General features: G+C 37.7%; 4 protein-coding genes across 14 annotated transcripts; 1 reads left to right on the top strand and 3 right to left on the bottom strand.

The window, feature by feature from the left end:
* Positions 1-821: 821 nt before the first annotated feature.
* On the bottom strand, positions 822-9,258 carry LOC140761120 (zinc finger CCCH domain-containing protein 7-like). 10 transcript variants are annotated; one of them, XM_073099030.1, is made up of 13 exons: positions 5,616-5,794; positions 5,162-5,260; positions 4,665-5,056; positions 3,419-4,578; positions 3,207-3,298; positions 2,992-3,059; positions 2,858-2,901; positions 2,619-2,696; positions 2,389-2,542; positions 1,891-2,043; positions 1,678-1,788; positions 1,283-1,348; positions 822-1,154 (listed from the first exon to the last, which is right to left on the bottom strand). In XM_073099030.1, the coding sequence occupies exons 4-13, from the start codon at positions 3,745-3,747 to the stop codon at positions 1,053-1,055; spliced, it is 1,197 nt and encodes a 398-aa protein (XP_072955131.1). In that variant the 5' UTR covers positions 3,748-4,578; positions 4,665-5,056; positions 5,162-5,260; positions 5,616-5,794; the 3' UTR covers positions 822-1,052. The 10 variants fall into 10 exon arrangements, with proteins under 10 accessions (XP_072955131.1, XP_072954810.1, XP_072954889.1 ...); XM_073098709.1 differs by lacking the exons at positions 822-1,154; positions 1,283-1,348; positions 1,678-1,788; ... (4 more) ...; positions 2,992-3,059; positions 3,207-3,298 and adding exons at positions 6,484-6,624; positions 6,818-6,868; positions 7,151-7,279; positions 7,409-7,471; positions 7,991-9,258 and having other exon boundaries at positions 3,743-4,578; positions 4,665-4,731; positions 4,898-5,056; positions 5,616-6,358; XM_073098788.1 differs by lacking the exons at positions 822-1,154; positions 1,283-1,348; positions 1,678-1,788; ... (4 more) ...; positions 2,992-3,059; positions 3,207-3,298 and adding exons at positions 6,484-6,624; positions 6,818-6,868; positions 7,151-7,279; positions 7,409-7,471; positions 7,991-9,258 and having other exon boundaries at positions 3,743-4,572; positions 4,665-4,731; positions 4,898-5,056; positions 5,616-6,358.
* A 1,129-nt stretch (positions 9,259-10,387) lies between these two features.
* On the bottom strand, positions 10,388-13,273 carry LOC140767738 (heat stress transcription factor A-2-like). 2 transcript variants are annotated; one of them, XM_073107768.1, is made up of 3 exons: positions 12,772-13,273; positions 11,021-11,860; positions 10,388-10,857 (listed from the first exon to the last, which is right to left on the bottom strand). In XM_073107768.1, exons 1-2 carry the CDS (start codon positions 13,054-13,056, stop codon positions 11,087-11,089), a joined length of 1,059 nt encoding a protein of 352 aa, XP_072963869.1. In that variant the 5' UTR covers positions 13,057-13,273; the 3' UTR covers positions 10,388-10,857; positions 11,021-11,086. The 2 variants fall into 2 exon arrangements, with proteins under 2 accessions (XP_072963869.1, XP_072963859.1); XM_073107758.1 differs by having other exon boundaries at positions 10,394-10,749; positions 12,772-13,272.
* Positions 13,274-14,308: 1,035 nt separating this feature from the next.
* Positions 14,309-17,006, bottom strand: LOC140762061 (uncharacterized). Its single transcript, XM_073099670.1, has 3 exons — positions 16,595-17,006; positions 15,190-15,289; positions 14,309-14,652 (listed from the first exon to the last, which is right to left on the bottom strand). The coding sequence occupies exons 1-3, from the start codon at positions 16,875-16,877 to the stop codon at positions 14,580-14,582; spliced, it is 456 nt and encodes a 151-aa protein (XP_072955771.1). The 5' UTR covers positions 16,878-17,006; the 3' UTR covers positions 14,309-14,579.
* A 1,254-nt stretch (positions 17,007-18,260) lies between these two features.
* LOC140763697 (uncharacterized) lies at positions 18,261-20,369 on the top strand. Its single transcript, XM_073102002.1, has 4 exons — positions 18,261-18,383; positions 18,665-18,798; positions 19,365-19,529; positions 19,915-20,369. The coding sequence occupies exons 2-4, from the start codon at positions 18,687-18,689 to the stop codon at positions 20,118-20,120; spliced, it is 483 nt and encodes a 160-aa protein (XP_072958103.1). The 5' UTR covers positions 18,261-18,383; positions 18,665-18,686; the 3' UTR covers positions 20,121-20,369.
* Positions 20,370-20,422: the final 53 nt, after the last annotated feature.

The raw sequence follows: 20,422 nt of genomic DNA, 5'->3' as shown, positions 1-20,422 counted from the left end.
TTGATAAGATGCCAACATTGGTAGAGTGTTTGTAAAGTTTTGTAAGCATAGCAATGCTCTTTTGTTGTCGATAAACAAAGGATGATAATTATTTCTAGACAAGTTATTTGCCAATATCTGTAGTTTATTTATTTAGATCAAAGATAAACTATCACATAATGTATAATAATAGCCTGGAGAGTTGTTCACACAGTTGATAGAAGGGAAAAATTCATCAAAAACACCTTGCATTTTGCCTCTTATTTTCATGTCAGCTGCTCTAAATACCTCCAAAACTTTCTAAATTAACTTTAACCTAACAACAATTTACAAGATAAAAAAATCAGGTTTGCAAATAAAAAAGTAAAGTACCTAAAATAATGATCTTAAATTTTGGTTTCCTTTTTAATTTTTTACTCTTTACTTTAAAAAACATACTCAAGGATTTAAGATCATTACATATCTATAACAAATTTAATTCAAGAGAATAGTTTTCAGATATTAAATGCAAAATACAGACATTGAATAATAAATATCTCATATATCCAGATATAAATGATAATAAGGACAAACTATAGTGTGTTTTCCATAGATTTCCCAAGAATGAAACCTTTGCAAAGATAATAAGAGCACCAACATAAGAGAATTCCAAAGGCCAAAGAAAGATGTTAAAGTAAACATCCATTGTAAAGATATATACTAGGTCTGATTACAGGAAACTGAAGCAAAGAGAAGGCATCTAGCCATCTGAACTCTATGCAAATCAATTCAACAAAACAACCTATACCTTCCATGCAATTCATTCCAGATTGAAAGAAAAAACAATTGGAAGGCAAGCAAACTAAACAAATGTACTGCATGCTACCTCCGATTAGATAAATTGAACGGAACAAGCATGTTAATAATTTGATACAATAGGTAAAAAAAAAAGGAATAAAAGAAAACAATCAACAGATCTTGAGTGATTGGCACAGATTAGGAGCAAACTAGAAAGCAGAAACCTTCAAGATAAGGAGGAAGAGGATAGGCCACCTACAGAAGTATACATGTTAGAACAAGCATGTTAGCCATCTTCAAGGAGCTTCTTCCCCTCCTGTTAGGGCTGAGCAGAGCCAATCTGAAACTGAGGCTTGGATCTCAGATTCCACATGCAAACACAGAGGAGTGACAGCTATCTGTAAATTTTCAGAAAGGGAAAGAACAAGTTAGTTGCATAAAAATATCTATCTACATCTAGATCATCTAGAGAGAGAGAGAGAGAGAGAGAGAGAGAGAGAGAGAGAGAGAGAGAGAGAGAGCTCACGAAGCCATTTTCAAGAGCTCTAAAGTCAAGATCCTCATCTACATCTTCCTGCCCCTTTTCAAGAAACTGTAATTCAGGAAGAAGCATTACACACACCTTTAGTAAGTTTAAAACTTCAGTATATCTTGATATATATATTCCTAAAAGGAGGCTAACAAAGAGAAGATGAGTACTACCATTTTCTTCCAAAGTAAGCTTAAATAGGAAGATAGTCTACTAAGTTGCCAACATAAATGTATTTAGAAGATAGCCAATTCAACTTAAATGTAATCATGGGCAAAAAAAACTTGGTAAGTTACAATGTCATCATGAAAATACTCCTGACAGTCAAAGTTGTTAATATAGTAATTCCATGCGGTATGCATATGTACAAATTCTAGAATGCACTGTAGTACCTCTAGACGGAAGAACTTTTTCACTACTTCTCGAGTCTCTGGTTTTCCAGCTGCTGCGACTGATTCTATCTCCACATTCTTCCTTTGAGCATTCATACGTCGTGCTGCTCCCTGAAGAAAATTGAAACCTTGGAACTTATGTTAGGTCAACAATGAAAAACCTCACATATGACAAAAGGGCATGCAGCCCGTAGAATACAATTAGGTACTAACTGCTGCAGAGGCATCCCGTCCTAGCTGTGCAAGCTGAACACCTAGACTTTGATGCATAGACATGAACTGCCCAGCAGAAGGATGCCTGTTTGCTGAGACTGCTTGCCAGCTAGGAGAAAATCTGAAGAGACTCTGCCTGGTCAACTTGAAGCCCTGCCAAAATGGATAATAAGAATAAGAGATTGGAAGAACCTAAACATCTACATATAATATGAGTGCACTGAAGCTATCAAAGTAATTCCACTATGCTGTCTGCAAGTCGAGTTCATGGACGCAGGCCCAGGATGTCAGCAACACAGCATAGCACCTTAACTCTACCCCAATTCAATGATTTTCTTGATCAACAACATGGTTCTTCTATCTCCATCAAAGCAGATGTTTAAAGGACAAAACAATTAAAAAAAAAATTCGAAAGTAACTAACAAACAATATCAAAGCATGTGCTTCTACAAACTGAACCATAGGCTAAAGTTAAATGCCTCAAGATTCATTGCATACCTTGTTTGTGGAAGGAGAGCTCGGAATTCCTATGTTCAGCAAGCAACGTTTTGGGAATACTGCATTTTCAATATCCCTGATAGCTGCGTGTATCAATGGTATACAAACTTCAACAGCATGAATCAAATCACCTTCTTTACCTTCATCCTTCTTCCTAGTAAAATTTACCAAATCCACTGAGCATAGGTAAGAGAACTTAAACAAGGTTAAAAAAAGTTTACACCATTTACCAATCCAAAGAGATTGCCAATGATGGTATCCCAGACATTAAAGCCTCTCTAGCACCAGCAACAGAACTGGAGTAGAAGCTGCATTTCATTGCAGATGCGAGATATATTACTTCTAAAAGATAATTTTAAGAACCCCAACAAGATATAATGCTGTCCGATAAATGTATCATGTGATGGCATGAATGAAAGAAGACAAATTTGCGCCAGATATTAGTATCTCAGAGAGCAATAGTACATACTTCTGATGACCACAGACTGATCCCTTGTTAATTCCACTTATGACCTGAAATCAGATTAAGAAATTAGAGAATTACAGAAAGTAAAAAAGTAAATTGACTATAAAATCCAAAGTAAATTTGAGCGAAGAACATACCAAAGCTGGCTTAGTCCAAGAAAACAGTGCTCCAGATAATGCCAAAGAAACGCAATCAGCAGTAGTACCTTCACGAGAATATGTCTAATAAACATCAGATTAAAGCTAGCTACAACCAGAAATTTCATTCTAAATAGAAAGCTCAAATTATATATCACTAGGAAATGTATGAGATAAATAAGCGCTTATATAAAAGATACTGAAATAGATTTTACCAGAAATCTGGAAAGCTTTAGCGCCATCGATTTCTACAGAGGTCGCAACCACTGTCTCGAGGGTAACCGAGTGAGAAGATAAAGACTTGTCCCTTTAATTGTTCATAAAAAAATGATTTGAGATATAAACCAAAACAAGCAGAGAAAAAAGAAATTCAATGACCCAGAGAAAATGTCGCATAAAAAGGTTAAATTTAGACTTAAGAACTCACGATTCGGGAGCGCAGACGTAGACATTGCACTGCCCACCTCGAACGAGAGCATCGACAAGATGAACGAGCCCAGGAGAGTCGATCCCCTCGGCGTTCGTGACCAGAACCACCGGCTTCTTCTCCGATCCATCGGCGGCGGAGGAATCCGACACCTCGGCCTCGGCGGAGCAAGAGGGGATTTGAGTCGCAACTTCCACTTGCTTTGGATCCCCGGGGTCTTCCCCGTCGCCGATTCCGCCGCCTCTTCTCCCCATGAGAACATTTTGTAGATTGGCGACGAGAGACGGGGGCAAATGGTTGGTCTTAATCGATTCCGAGCCCGTCGTCATCAGAGCTCTTCTAAGAACCAACTCCAAGGACAAAATCGAGAGAGAGAGAGAGAGTTATGAGGTTTTCCCGAGTTAGAAGGAAGGGGAGAGAGAGAGAGAGAGAGAGAGAGAGAGAGAGAGAGAGGAAACAGCAAGGTATAAAGGGCGAGGCTTTTCGTGCCCTTTTTTTTTCTTTCTTTCTTTAATTCCATATCCATATTGTTTTAATTCTTACACAAAGTCGGATATTCATATTAAATGAATTATTAAATATAAAACCATATTTGTGACTATAACGAGTTCTCAACAGAGATTAAAAATAGTGGAACTGGAAGTCTAGATTCACACTAAACTTCCGTAGCCACGGTTATGAACAAGAGATTGATTACGATGTCTCGGAGAACTGCCACGACCATGTGAATCCTTTCAGTGCTCACGTGGAAGTACCGTGTAGATATGAATCCTCAAAGCGAGGATACTGAATAGCTAGAAGACTTTTAAATGGGCCAAGCCTTGATAGAAAGCTACGTAATTATCAATATGCTATCTGCTTTTAGGTTAAATTGGAACTTTAGAACTTTGGCAACTATCATTGAGTCATGTGTGTGAGATTTATTACCATTATCGAGTGATAATCCCATACAAGGTTAAAGATTTTGATGAAGAGATGATGGATAAAAACATCCAAACATCAACTCAACAACTTGTACTGCATGTGAGAAGGACATGTGAGCTGCTCCATAAGGATGATGAGACATGGCGCGGTTTTTGGCTTCCAGGGCGACTCCTTTTGTAGGGTATTACTAGTAGGGCCATCTCGCTATTGGGGTGGTTAAAAGTCACTTCCTGAAACTAAAGTAAGATAAGCCCAAGTCGAGTGACTTCACATTAATTATAATAGATAGTCAAGACCGTCGAATTATATATGTGTATGATACCTGATGACAGCGTACTGACTCGTAATGTATATCAAGTACCAATAGACGCTTCATTTCATGTGATCTCCTGCGCATATCAAGACGGATAGATAACAAAACAATCAAAAAGCCCAAGTATGACATCCTTCACCTCATCGAATAAAGAAAAAGAAACAGAGAAGGGATTCAAAGACAAATGAAATTGGTCAATATTAAGATGTGAACTGTGCAGCTGTGTATGCACTATATATTACTCGTAGAAGCTCATCCAAAGACGGTCGATAAGTTTTTGAACTCCCGGAAAGAAAAAAGTATTGGAGTTCCAAGGAAAGCGCATTTCTCCCTTAATGAAAACCATCTCAACAAACAACTAATGGATGCTAGTGCTTGCCATTTTGTACCTGTCAAAGGTACTGCCGGGTAAACAAACTCAACATCAATTATCTGGAAAATCTATCTACACAAGATATAGCTTTTGTATATAGGCAAGAAGAAAACTAATAAGACTACAGACATACTTGAATCATCCAAGATGAGTACTACGGTCACATCTTCCAATCTGAGCACAATACATACTGACATACTGTAACACCGAGGATTCCGAGTTACTGCAGACCCTACAATCACAACTATATCAATGTGAGAAAGAAAGAATCTATGCTTGTACATCTTTAAAAGAAAATAAAATGTGCTATATTTTCTTCTGTCCAATGAATCTCACATTCTTGAGTATGTAAGTATCAGATGTAAAACCAGTGCATCTGAAATGTAGTCTTCAGATTAGCACCTTAATGAATTATTAATTTTAAATGGTAAATGTTATATAATGCAGAATATAATAGTATGATCATTGGATGATGAAGCGGAAAATCTCTATCAAAATAATCAAAAGCCATCGACTGTTACTCTTGCATATTGAAGTTGTGCATTGCCAATTAAATGTACCTGATGGATTTTAAGATAGATGCTTACCACAGCATAACAGGACAACTGTCTATATCAAGACAACTGAGTGCTCAACATTAAAACACCAAATACGGGCTCCATCCACTGCCAGTAATATGGCCATCTACTTGAACCAAAAATAACGTGACAACCACATATGAAGAACAGGCGCAGTGTAAGAGAAATCCAAACATGTAGCAAATGACCTTATTTTGCTTCTAGCTGCTAGCACCGAATAGGAACTCCTCCAAAATCTTTGACGCCTCTGAAACTTCACTTTGGAGGTTATTTGAACTAGAGGTTGAGACAAACTCACTAACAAAAATGTTATTCTGTCTTTTAGAAGCTTTGCTCAAAGACATGTTAGGCTCATGCTCTGTTAGAAGAGATCTCTGACTGGATTTTTCATCATTTTTGTGCCCTTCCACTGGAAATCTTCCTTGGTTTGTTTGAGTGCTTACTTCAACACTACCATTTGTCTCCACAAGCACGTCATCCTGATGCTTATTGCTGGAACATGATTGTTTTCTTCCAAATGAAAGAAAGCGCACTCCCCTGGGTATCACCATGGGTGCTTCTGTAGATTTCACCATGGTGCTCTCCAAGTGCTTATGACTAGGGGTGGCTGAAGCTGTAGTTCTAGATACATCACTGGGAGGTGTGGAGGTGTTCTGAAGGTACATTTGCTTTCTCAAATGTAACTGTTCTGATAACGGAGTATCCAGTTTCTTGACATCTAATATCACAGATGAAGCTTCGGTTGCATGAATCTGAGAATCAATTAAATTATCCAAGTCAAATGAAAAAGGTATAACAACTCAACTTCTGAAACAAGAAGCTGAAGTAAGGAGATGAGCAAAATAGTACATGATATTGGGTAAAAGAGACAACATACATCATGTGAGAACTTGCAGTTATCTCCTCTGATACACATGCCTTTTGACAAGATATTGTGGCAGGGATACTTAGAAAGCTGATGATCAAAAGGGCAGTCATCTCCTTTCAAGCAAGACCCACATGCAAAATGTTTGCATGCCTGCCGCAACAAAGAACCAAGTTCAGAAACATATGATACGTGACAGATCCTTCCAAATTAAAAGAATAACAATAATAGGCAGAGGAAATCAGAGACTAGGCTGAAGATACATTGAGCTTTAGACAAAAAAGGGACATAATAATTAGCTTGCATCAGACAATGAGATTCAATTGTTAGAGGATACGGTACATGCCTTAGATTTCGTCGAAGGAGTTGTATCATGGGAGAACTTGCAGAGATCTCCCTGGGGAAAAAAGAATTACATCAAGCATTACATAAAAAATATATTTGCTGATTGTGTAAAAGCAATTGGCAGAACCAGTAGAAAACAATATGACAATCACTATCTAATATCAAGATCAGCGATACTTTTGTATAGTGCCAGAACCAATAGAAAACTGACATAGGTTATGTAAAAGATATTGATATATACATGTGAATACCAAAATACTTTCAGCATACAAAAGAATAACATTGTTTAAGATTAGTTTATTTCTTCCAAATATTGAGGAAGTTACAAACTAACCTGTTGGCATCTTCCCGCCAAATAGAATTTGCAGTCTACCACTACTTTCGGCTTTACAACTGGCTGCAGTTTCAGTCTTTTTACACCTTGTGCTCTCTCTTTCTGTGCTCTTTTAATTCGTTTGGATTTCTGCAAGACCATTTAGTAGCAATGACATCACATAATCATCAAGACCAGCTTTATTCATAATAAATGGGAAATTAAGCACACATAATAACCAATAAATTCAGAAGGAAGTACAAAGTACAAAGTACAAACCTTTCGCTTAGCTTTTCTTTCATCAGTGAGAACACGCTTTCTCTTCTTTTCAGCATTAGAAGCCTGCAAGAGAAAATCAATGCAAAGCAACGATCACATGAGAAAACAACATTAAGAGACAAAGTAACATGAATTTCACCAATAGAAGCAAATGCTAATGTAACACAAAGATACATAACCTCATTCTGATTATTATTTTCAGTAGTCAAATACAATATATTGCAAATGAATCATGAAATTTCTCCTTTTGGGAAGATTTGTATGGCAGCCAAAGCTATAAAAGAAACAAAACAGAGATAAGATCTTATAGCTACTAAAAATGAGCTAGGAAAATGGGATCAAATGAAGATCTTGAACCTTCTAAATGTATATTCTGTTACTATATCACAACATACTTCTCAAATTAAATTAAAAAGGGTTGAACATCAATGTATTAATATATCATAGCATATAAAATCATTATTTATATCTAAACAGTTCCATTTTATTGCATAATTTGAGATCACACCTATCAACATGATATGTAACAATCATAACTAAAATAAATAAGTGTCATATCTGTGTGTTTATGTATCAACATACCTCATTGCTGGGTGGTCGTCCTTTGTTTTCACTTGCTGCTTTGTTAAAATTTTCTACTGGTAAGCTTGCAGCATCCGGAACAGCTGCTGGCCAACTGCCGTGTGAGTTAAACCCACTACTGTCATTTCCTTTATTTTGAGGTACGTAAATTCCATCAGCATCAAATAAATGTGCAGACTTAGTGGAATCTTCTTTAGCCTTTTGATCCTTCAAAGTTTCATCTACATTCTCTATATCTGAACATTCCTCCAACTGCTGCACATCATCTGGAATTTCTCCTTCCTCGATCTCTTCATTATCAACCAAACTAACAACCATGTCAACCCCCCGGTTTAATTTGTCCGACTCAGAAACATCCGTAATAGGATTCAAACAACAATTAGATTCTTCTTGCGCTCTTTCTTCCACTCCCTCCATTGATTTAGAATTTGCATTCTCAAGCTCAACTGTTGCAGGCTCCTCATGGAGCATATCCTGAACTATTACACCATGTACAGATTCAAGATTACCTTCTCCAACGCTGCAATGCATTAATTCCACCGAGAAGGAGAGACTCTCACTTTGAGGGGCATCCAATTCAATGCCTTTAAATTTCTGGGTTTCCTCAGATAAATTTTGGACATATTTATTTTCTCCAACCAATTCATCTGCCAAGATGGGAACTTGTCCGTTTGCATCTTTCTGAAAATTATCACAAGAAACCTGACAATTCCCCATTTGTACATCCTGCAACCCATCATCCGCACAAAGAACGCCATCCTGGACATCAATTAATGCGGAGAAATCAGAGACCAGATCATTCAAACGATCAACATTAGCACAAGCATCATCCAATCCATATTCATCCCCCAATACCTCATCCAAAGCGAGATTTCCATCGGAAGGATCCTCCGACGCTGAATCTTCTTTCTTGCTCCCACTGCCGCCGCTAGCACTCCCGCCTTTCGCGTCGAGAGAGGTCTCCGGCACTTCGATACGAGAAGAAGAAGAAGAATCCAATCTATGGTTTGGATCTTCCGACAGTTCTCCAGTAAGATTGAGCGAGAGGTCGAGGCACTGGGAGAATATTCGAACCAGAGTGCGGTAAGAGGCGCTGTCTAGATGCCTTCGACGCGGGAAGATTCCGAGATCAGGGTTTGGGGTTTGGAGTTGGAGCCCTGAGCTCGAGGGCGGGTTCGCCATGGATTCGAATCCTCTCACCGTCGTCCCTTGGTCTATTATATAGAAAACCCTACGCAAAGAGGAGGAAGTAGGGAACAGTGGCGACACTGAACAATGACAAAGCGGTAATTTTGTTTATGATGCGGTCTTATTCTAAGGCGGCGGACCGAAATCTTGGTCATGGGCCGGGTCGGCCTGAGATACGATAGGCCCAAGTAAATTCTGACACGAGGATTATCAGCAGCCATTACTGTAGGAAGTTCTTGCAAAAGGAAATCGGTTTAGTACCACCTAATCAGGTATCGCCGAGGATTCAAATGCAGGAAATTCATGCAATCATCCACTGTAGCACAGTAGTGGAGAATAATGAGCACTAGTCGAGCCTAAATGTATTTATATCCTGAGAAGGGTATCGGTAGAGCTGATAGGTATCTTTCCTATGATTAAGAAGATTATATATTTAACTCAAACTCTAAATAATATTATAGAAAAATTATTTAATAATTTAGTAACTTGGTAGCTTGGCTCAATAGTACGACTCAATTAATGACTAGTAATGTGATTAATTTAGAGGAGCAACTCAACTTTCATAAGATGGTTAGTTTCATTGCCCATGGAGTAACGAATATTGTTATTAGAGCTTATTAAGGATATTAGTAAGGTTCTAAGTGTTCACTCCAGCCCTTGTTTAGTGGAGACGGAGGCAAATTTATATTAAGCTGAATACAAACTCTCGATTATATATATATATATAAATATCTAGAGGGTTTGACACTTTTCTAACCCATATTTAACTTCGAGCTCATAAATAATTAAAAAAAAATAGAGATAATTAATGGAGGCAGGAAAAGCTTGCAATATTTGCATCCAATGATGATTCTTGCCAGGCCAATCCAATAGCTTCATTGGTTGCAACATTGCCAGGTCCGGACCGTCCAGTTCAAGAATACAATAGCAATTTCAAAGTATCAATTTAGAAGACCAATCTAAGCAATGAAACTATAGAGAAAAAGTGAGACCAAAACACTGGATATACTCAGAAAGAGCCAAAATCACGTCTCCCTGAGGACATCTAATGGAAAGGAGCTTTGAGCCTTTTGCCCATTTACGGGTAGATCATACACAATTTGGAACCCACTTTGGAATATCCTTACAATTTCAGCTGCTATTATCTCAGCAACTAGCATTACATTGTTAAATGTAATCATGATTTCAAACCATTAATAGTCAGAAACCTGACATTTTAAGCTGTTTCCAGATTCAGTAAGTTGCTGTTACTTGCTATTGTACTGTACTGTTAACTAACACAAATCATACAAAAGACACAAGCATATCATTTCAAGATTAACAACTGATAACAAAGCTCTTGTGAATTTCAGAATCTGTACGTATTCCATGAGCTACCACTTCTTTATATGAAATGCCTTCAAGCAGAAGCTAAGCTAACAAGTCACAGGGAGGAAACTAGATATTTATGTACACAAAAGACTGAAGGAAAAATAAGCTTCTCTGAAAATTGCTGAATAACTTCTAAATATCGCAGTGCTCTGACGATCACTGTTATCTCTTCACGACGTCAAAGTAGGGACTGCTATCAACTACAACAGCAAACCACAAAAGAAGAAGGTAGTTTCAGCCAAGGATCATACGACGACAAAGGCAAAACATGAAGAAAAAGGAAGTGGCAAAGAAAATCACAGATAAATCTGCAAAGATTTAAAAGTAAACTAGTTAGCAATGATTCCTTTCCCTTCTTCCACAAATTCAATCAGTTAGTTGATTAAAATTAGAGGCATGGTGGATACTAGATAAACATCTTCCAAGATATGTAAACCAAAAAATTAACATGAGATAAGCAATTAACCGTACCTTAATAGCGGTGTGATAATCTGAAGATCATAAACAGTTAGTTGATCCAAGATTCCCATTACATCTTTAATGGTCCGAACCCACATAATCCATTTGCAGCACCAAGTTCTGTGCATCATCAACCCAGCCACATGATCTTCCACTCAATTCCTCCAGTTCAAGACCTATCTCAACTTGAGTTCCTTGTTCCATTGTCATCCCTGTGGTCAAGTCTATGTCCAGTAGTTCTTCCCATACCACTTCACTGATTTTATCCAATTTCTGATCGCTTGATTCAGATGTCACCTCCTCCTTTTCAATTACGCTACACAAACTGCTTGCTTCATTGTTCACCATCGAGAAGATAGTTTCTACCTCTGATTTAACCATCAATTCTTCCAAAAATTGCATATCTTGTGAAGATGGGATCGGATTTGCTGTTAGCCTACGTCTTTTGCTTGCACTTTCCAATTGTTTCTTCTGCTTACGCCAAAGTAAAAGTCGTTGGGCAAACATTGGGTTCTTAAGAGCTCTAGCCAAAAAACACATTGTTTTTTGCTGTTTTCTTTCAGTAATCAGAACCCTCTCCTCCATAGCAATAAGTTGAGCTCTGGAGCTCTGGTGTTGCTGCCTAAGCTTTAAGACTTCGGCCATTAAAGCATCGCGGTCTCTTTTTAGCCTGTCCACTTCAGTTTCATACCCAAATTGTTCCAACTCAACAAAAGTTCCACCTCCCTGCTTCTGCTCTAAGTGCTGGGCAATGTTGCGCCTCCTCTTGATGTTCTTCAACAGATGTTTCTGACCACCTAAGAATCCTTCATTTGCAAATTCCCATCTGTCAGGATCAACCTTTCGGAAACCCTGCATTGCATCACCATGCGAGGTACATATTCTTGAGATACATAAGATATATAAATATCCACTTGATTGAGTGAACAGTACAAGGAACAAAGAAACCTAATTGAACAACAGAGGATCATAAAAGCATAGATATTTACACACCCACACAAAGAGGTTACTGCTAGTGGTCCCAGAACACTGGAGGAAACCATTAGTAAGATCTGGATTGGCTGGCCGTCAAACAATCCTAGAGGAAAAAAAAATCTCAGGAGCCCCACCAAATTGGAACTTCTGGAGCTTCAGATCAACCAAAAGTCAAAAAGTTTACAACAACTATTTATTTTGCAGCATCCTTATAGTCAATTAGGATATCTATAACTTCTGGATATTGCAGACAGGCTTATCATCTCATTTCCTGCTTCCAAAGATGGTGGTCAATTAGCAGAACATAAAGTAACATAATAAACTAACCAATTTCAGAAAATATACTGCAAACAATCAATTTCAGAGAAAAGGAGAAAGAAACACAGTGAGAGAGTGAACATGGTGCATGCTGCTATTCATTCTATGCCTGGAGTAAAGAAGAACAAGTATGTAAATAATGGAGCTAATTGCATGGAAATCCCAGACCTTATTTTGTCACAAACATGCTCTCATAATGGTTCCGGTCTAACTTCCATGCAATCCCAATTTGCTTCCAAATGTTTTTAGAAAAAGAAACAACTTGAAAATTTTCATATCTACTTGTTATCTGAAAATAATCTTCCACGATAGCTCAGACCAACTTCGGATTAAGCAAAAACCCATCAAATATTCCAATCCAAAGCATATGCCCAACATAATCAGATGAATTTATAACCTATAAAGACAGCATTTCAACCAATCAGATGACAGCTAAGTGGGTCTCAACTAGGGAGAGGTGAAGGGCTTACGTAAGTGTTGAGCTGGCGAACGAAACTGGAGAAGTTGCTGTGCTTGAAGTACCTAGGGAGAAGAGTGGTAGCAAACTTGTGTTGATCCCAAACCACGAAGCTATTGCGATCTACGCTCCACGATACCACTTCATCGCTCTCACGGTCCTCCACCATCTCGAAGGTCTTGGTCAGGAACGGCGGTGGACCCACCTCGTTGAGCCCCTCCATGGGTTGAGGCCGGAACACCTCGTCCGCCATCTCCACTTCCTCTTCCTTTATCAAAACGTCACTGCCGATTTCCATCGCCTTGTGCCCCTTCTCCTCCACCAACTTCTTTTACGGTCGGTCTAGCTTCAAGGATGGATCATTCGGGGAAATGGGAATCAGAGATTGAGGATTTGGAATTGGAAATTAGGTGTTGGGATCACTGAGATTGGAGCCTTGGAGGGGATTAGAGCATTTTTACGTGGGCTCCATGGGTTTTGGTGGCCTTAGAAAGGAACAAGGTGGAGAGAGAGAGAGAGAGAGGGGGGGGGTCAGAGGTGTGAAGTGAAGGTTAGGCGGTGGTTTATAAGATTGCCTACATACAGGAATGCAGGAAATCACTACATTAAGGGACTTGGCAGCGTCTGAGGTTGCCAAGTAATCCTCTAGCATTTAGTTCCATCCAACTGCATGAAGTTTCTGCAATCGGATAGGAGAGGGATATATGACATTTTCTTCCACGAGTATTTCGTATTTCGGGGAATATACCGCGTCCGTATGTCTTATAAAAATATTTGGTAGGCTATAAAAAATACAAAGCATGAATTGTTCTAAACTTGCAAATGAGATGAGTGCTTAACCGATTCACGTTACTAAATTCTATTTGGCAATTATGCACAAAAGTCATCCCCAAATCATATCAGGCCACTATGTATGTAGTGATTTTGAGCAACCTCCAATATCATATTAGCTTTGTTATGTTAATAGATTGTCACCAAAATGAAGGTACCATTTACATGCCCTTGACAAATGTATTATATCTATCACGTGGAAAAGGAACTAGTTCAAAGAAACAAGGGAGACCAACTGATGATGTATAGTAAATATAATGCAGCTGCTTATCAGAGCTGGTAGCTTCTTCTTGTTTGCTTTCTAATTCAATAATTGCATAAATAGATCCGATACCCCAAACAATGTGCTTATAACCAACAGAATTAGGGACTTTTGAACTATAAGCAAAACTACAACACATTAGACACAATGCCTTCCAAAATAAAGTGTTAAACTGATGTAAGCAAAGCACATATTCGAAGGTGATCCCATGAAAACGCTTTAGTGAAAGAACTGATTAGGCATATAAAAGGACTAATTCCAGCTTCACTGGTTGCATTAGTCATTAGGACCTCTGATGGTTATGCTTACTTGAATACAAACCAAAGCATACAAAACAAGGGTCAGCTAAATCAAACAGATTGCAAACAAGCAAATAAAAAATATGACAATTTGAAATTTTGAAAATCAAACTTGCATGCAAAAGTCAAAACGGATAATAACCCTGTCTTTCAGCATGTAAGGAAAGACATCAGTCGTGAACTACTATGCCATTCATACCTGAAGAGACTGCAGACTGAATTCTCAGAGCAAAGAATGGATAACTCTTTGCAAAGAAAACTATGCATTGTTCAAAAGAAAAGAGGAACAATAGAGGATAACCACTGTTACTGCTGTAAGGAACATTTCAAAACAGCATCAACTATGATTGTGAATTACAGTTGGTATTAATAATCAAAGGCACAGTGCTCCATCACAAGAAAACAACTGCAGTTGGCAGGGTGTTGATGTTACACAGCTATTCTTGCTCTACCTTTTGCAATTCTTCTAGCAATCACCTTCCTCCCGCCTCTAGTTGCCTTACTGTCAAAGGCAAAAAGTAATGTCAGTGAAAAAGAAAGAGTTCTAAGATTATATATTCACAAATAACTCCTTGAAATTTCTTGAATTGTATGAACTAGTTCATGACCATCAGTTTATATTAGAATTTAGAACAACTAGTGGCCAGGACTGCTACTTCACTACGACGCTCTCCTAAGAAATATGTGATTACCCGACTACATCAAAGAGCGGATCCTTGTTCCTAATGTTTCAACCTTGCCCCTTTTTTCTGCCCTATATGATCATAGTCACTATGACAAAGTGGCAATATCAGCAAATAAAGTGTCGGTTGACTGTAAAATAGCTGCACTCTCTGTTGTTAGACCAGGTAAGCTAACATTACTCAGCTCAACCATATTTGGAAAGATAAGCCTATTCTCACCAGTTCACTATATGCTTCAGAGGTCTCTGGTTGCTCTTACCAAAAAAAGGTAGCATGCAAGGTCAACAGTAAAAAAAACTTATTTTCATCCAGAAATATTTCTCATGGACAATATTGGGAGAGAGAAAGAGAGAGACCGTGCAAGGAAACCATGAGTTCTTTTCCGCTTGATATGGCTAGGTTGGTAAGTTCTTTTAGGAAGCAGCAGAAGTGGCTCATTAGGTAGAACATCATTTCCTGCAGAAAACAAATATTAGCATAAAACACGAGAAGAAGAAATGGAAATCAAAATAACGATGCAGACACATGTTCGCACTTGAAATGATCAATTCTATGTTATGTCAATGCCACATATTTGAAGAGTTTGGCACATTCACTAGAATCATTACATTAACAGAAAAAATGTGCTGGAGCAATCTATATTCTGAAAAGTATACTAATTATATAATACCAAGTGACATCAGATAAATTGATGCTCAGGAGACTATCATCACAAAATTTATCTTGTTAGTATTTAACTTTCTCTATATTGTCAAGCACAACTGTCACATTCCACTACCAGGATAAGTTATCTATATTTTAAATAAAGTATAATTCTAGTGAGAGTAAAGCAACTTCTACTAGAGAAGAAGCCAAACACAAGAAAACTACATGAAAAGCAGGCAGAAGTTCTCTTAACACAAGATTTCTTAACAGAAGCTACAAAAAAGTGATACCAATCTACAAGGTATCAGCTAATTGTGAAGATAGTAGACAACAGTTCCTTGAATTTCACCAGAAAAGAGACTGTGCCTTCTACAGGATATAGATTTACCTAAGATTCATAAATTATTCTTTCATAATATTGATGGCACGATTCTAAGCTTAACAACATATTGTTACCACAATCCCTCTTCTACCAAGGATCTTTATCTCAGCATTATAACTAATGCACTAAGGCAATCTTTCATTTGAGATGTAAGATCTTTCCAACTATAATCTTATCACTCAATGATTTTTTATTTTCAATTTTCCTGCAATCCAAATACCCATTTTTCTTGGAAAAGTGTGTACTTTTTCTTCTATGTGCTACTTAAGATATTATAAAGTCTTAAAATACTTCATAAGAGGGAAATTCATACTTGTTTATAGTAATATATCGAAATTTATCCCTGCTTCTTTTTTGTCCTCTCTTCCCTCCCAACTCTCAATGCTTTCTGGTCATCTACGGAACAAAGTTGCCCCCTAACTATTCATTACACTCCTCTAGATCCTCTCTTCTCATTATCTCCAATTAGTCACTGGTGTAAACCTACTGGAATTCAAAATGCCTTTCTCATGAATGCATCCGAGTTAGATCCACAACCACGCTGGTAGGAAATGCAACAATGACGATATTCAAATTCACTTCTGATCCATCACCTAAATTACCATTTAATATTTCCCAGACACTATTAAAAGTTACACTAACATGCTAGTTAAAAAAGAAATGCCAATCAAATCCAAGATAATAGAAATAGTAATTGCTCTCCTAAATCCTGTAAGAGATAACGAGTCTTGTACCATCTTCTATGAAGAAACGAAGCCAAGGAAGACCACAAGGGAACGATATCTCCTCGAAAGAGGCCAACTTCTTCACTGTTTCGGCTTCCTCTCCTCCTATTCCACTTCCGACCAGCGTAGGTTGATGGATCTGGAATTTCGATAGAAATGGATGCCGCGAAGAAACCGAAGCGATCCTCGGGAGGAGAAATGCATTCGGATTGGAAGGTGAGTGGGAGGGATTGGAGAGAAAGAGGCGATTGATGAGAGAAGATCCCGCACGAGCGAGGGTTTTGGACGACATCGTCCTCTACTAGAGAGCTCCTTAAACCCTAGTTTGTACTTTCTAGCCTCCAAATATAGAAGACGACGGCGTTAACTTAAGCCGGCGATCTCCGATGGGGGGTTACATAATTCCAGCCCAGTTAGTTGGGCTGGGCTTGCACGTTCCCAACTCCACTCCGGTTAGTCTTTATAGAAGATCCAGGTAAGGTTCTGATAAGAATACCGGATCCGGATCCGATTGGAATTTTTGTCACTTCTCTCTCGTTTTTGAGAGCTTCCGAGTTGGCCTTGCTCTGTGCTTTTGCCTTACTGAGTACTTTGGCTCTCTACAAAGTATAGCTGTACTATTCTAATATCTGATCAAGGTCAAAGGGAAACTAAAGCTAGTTACCCAATAAAGCATATGTAGTTTGGAGTGCTTTCTCATTCAGATTTTGTACGTTTTTGGAGTTTGATACATATTTTTCTTATAGTGCTAAGTACAATTATTTCTTATTTTTCTCATGTGTATTAAGTTTATAAAATTTTTATTGGAATTAACCAATTATCTACCTATGAGATGTTCAGTGAAAAAAAATATATGCTACCTCTATGTCTCTTATTTGGAATAATATAATATTTCACATATGTCACAATTATTGCAACTTACTACTGTAAGATATCTATATGATATGGTTTCTTGCACCAAGTATGAGGTCAAAGAATACAAAAGCTGTACAATAGTTGTTCGCTCTACTGAACACCTCTTTGTTATGATATGTTTTCACACATCGACTGCTAGTTGGCACGTAATTAAGAAGCTTAATTCTTTTTTATCGCAACTTGTTTTTTATGCTCTTCTTTGATGCAATATAAATGTCCAACGGGAACCCAAGTTTGGAATAAATACCCATTTGCTAGCTCTACTAGAAATTAATTTATTGCTCCTAATAAGAATATAATGGAACTAAATTCCACCTATCATTTGGCTGCCAACTGCCGAAGAACCTTTCATAATGTAGTTAAGCTGTCATTATGCAACTTGTATCATCCACTTATAAATATTCATATATATATATATATATATATATAAAGAAATTAAAAGAAACAAAGGCATTGATGTACTAATCTCGTGAGACACATGTAGCTATAAACTTGTATCAATCACATACATTTTTATTTTTCTCTTACTTAAATATATAGCATTTGCCTATGTGGCAACCCTTGATTGGCTCTGAAATCATCAAAAGGCCTGGTTCAGTTTGCAAATATTGAAAATGCGGGACGTATTCTGCAAATATGTAGTAAAAGTGATGAAGTTGATATAAATAGGTAGGGTGTTAAACGCAAATTTCCAAAAAAAATAAAACTAGAGGCGTCGCCGTCTTCTTCTTCTTTTAATTAAGTCTACTTATTCCGAGCGAATAGCTTATTCGCAAGTATTCGGAATAAATCGTACTGTGCCTCTCAATATAATACATGAAGGTCGTCCCTTCTCTCTCCACCCCCTCGTCTTTCTCCTCTCCAGTCGAGTAGTTGGAAGCAGGTAATCCTTCCACTCTTGATTACTCCAGGAAAATTTTTGTGGGTGTTCTTCTTTTTGCTAGAATGGATAGTCCCAGATTCCTCTGCGTATAACGTGATGCCTTCTGATTTCATGCGATAAAAGTCGTCTCTTTAAGCAGTACAGCAATTAACTAACAATTTAATTTTTGTTATTATACATATGATGGGCTTGAAATTAGTGTTTTGAGGTTGAGTTTTATTCTTATGTTTTGATGTTAATGATCTCATGGGATTTTTTTTATACTTTGAGGCTTCTTGTAGAAAGAGGAAGAAAAGAGGAACGATGTCGACAAGTGGTAGCAATCCTTTCAGCAAACTCGAAGGATTAAATGTGTTTAATCGAGCTAAGGAAGAAGTCGGGACCCTCGTAGACACCGTCCGTTCGGTGACAGATGGTAAGTACTCCAAATTTAATCAAATTAATGATAGTTGATGAACTGCTGACTGCCCCTATGACATGCAATTAAGATCACGGATTCACTAGTCTCTATTTATTAACTTCTTGTTGCTTTTCGATCCTTCAAATTCATTTATGACTTTCAAGTATTCGATAAACTTAATACGTCAGATATAGTGTTGGGTTCCATTTATTCCTCCTGAATTTAGATAATCGCTAACTTAGAGAACTAGGACCTAGTTTTCTTTTGTTTTGTATATATTTTGGTAAACAAGTTATCCACCATTTAATGATTCATTAATTGATCTCAGTTCTAGTGCATTATATCCTCAATTTTGGCAGAGAAACTTCACTCTTTTTTGGGGGTGTCTGGATTGCTGAAATCTGTTTCAATGTGGTACTGATAACTGATTTGCTTTAGAAGTACTTCAGCAATAAGATATAAGCTTCTTCTTCTTTTTCTTCTTCTTCAATTTGGAGTTCAATTTTCATTAATTGAAGCTATCCATTTGATATATGAATCATTCTACTAACTGGAATATCATCCTTCAAATGGACTTATAGAAACTAAGGAGAAAGCACCAAAAGTTTTTGAGAAGCTAAAGGAAGAGTTTGGAGGAATCTTGGTTAAGGCAAAGAACGGAACAAGTGGTGAGGTCAATGAACTCATGGGACAAACCAAAGGAGGGATCAGAGCAGTTTCAGATATTATATACTCCAAGAAAGAAGGTATCTAGTACTTACAAGCTCCTTTAATTGTTTCTCTTATTAGTCATGGTGCGAAAATGTTCTGCAATAGTACACCCGCTTTCATGAGTCTGCGCTGAATTCAGTATGCCTTATTCAAAAGGTTAATCAGTGGACTTAACTTTAAGAATTAGGCTGCAATTATAGAACTCAATGGAGTGGTGGCTTGACATGTAAGTAATACAGTTTAATTTAAGTAGGTATCTGCATTCCTCTCTATAAGCAGATACCTTCTCAGTCCAGAAGAACATATAGAGACCTCTGCATGGTTTGTTTGATGGTCTGCATTTCTGGTTCATCTGAGTTTTTCTTTTTTGTGCCTGGCTATTATGCTGTTCCTCTTATCATCAATTTAATTGATTCATAGAACTGGAAGCCACAGTTGAGAAGACAATTGAAGAGGTTAAGGAACGGAAGAGTGGAGGAACAAGCATCATTGATGAGCATGCCCCTATTGCTGAAAGAATCACCGATGTGGTCGAGCGTGTTACTAAAACAAATCCTGAAGAGGGTATTTGGGGACTTTTTGCAAAACTTTTTGAGAAATTCTGCTCTCCCACAAAGAGAGACTAACATGAATGTCGAAAGAAATTTTCTTTTCTTCACTTCCTTTTTGCAGCATTTGAGTGTGGTTGTTGTGTAGAAGCTTAGAGCATGCACTTGTGTTACTTCTGAAAGTGTTCTACTTTTCTCTCGTGGTGGAGCTGATTTCTGTTAGTATTTCTTTTCTTTTTTTTGGCTTACTTTGTTGAATGTGAAGTTCATTTGTTGGGATGGATACTCTTTCAGTGGATTGAATGCAGACACTCTCTCTTCTCTGAATTGTTGACCTGAAATTTTCAAGTAGCTTTCACTTTCTACATTATGGGTGGATT

Source organism: Typha angustifolia, chromosome 1, assembly GCF_048772165.1.
Source record: "Typha angustifolia cultivar Huaian chromosome 1, ASM4877216v1, whole genome shotgun sequence".
NCBI lineage: Eukaryota > Viridiplantae > Streptophyta > Magnoliopsida > Poales > Typhaceae > Typha > Typha angustifolia.
Note: the sequence above shows the minus strand (reverse complement) of the source record. Positions and strands in the feature narration are given on the sequence as shown.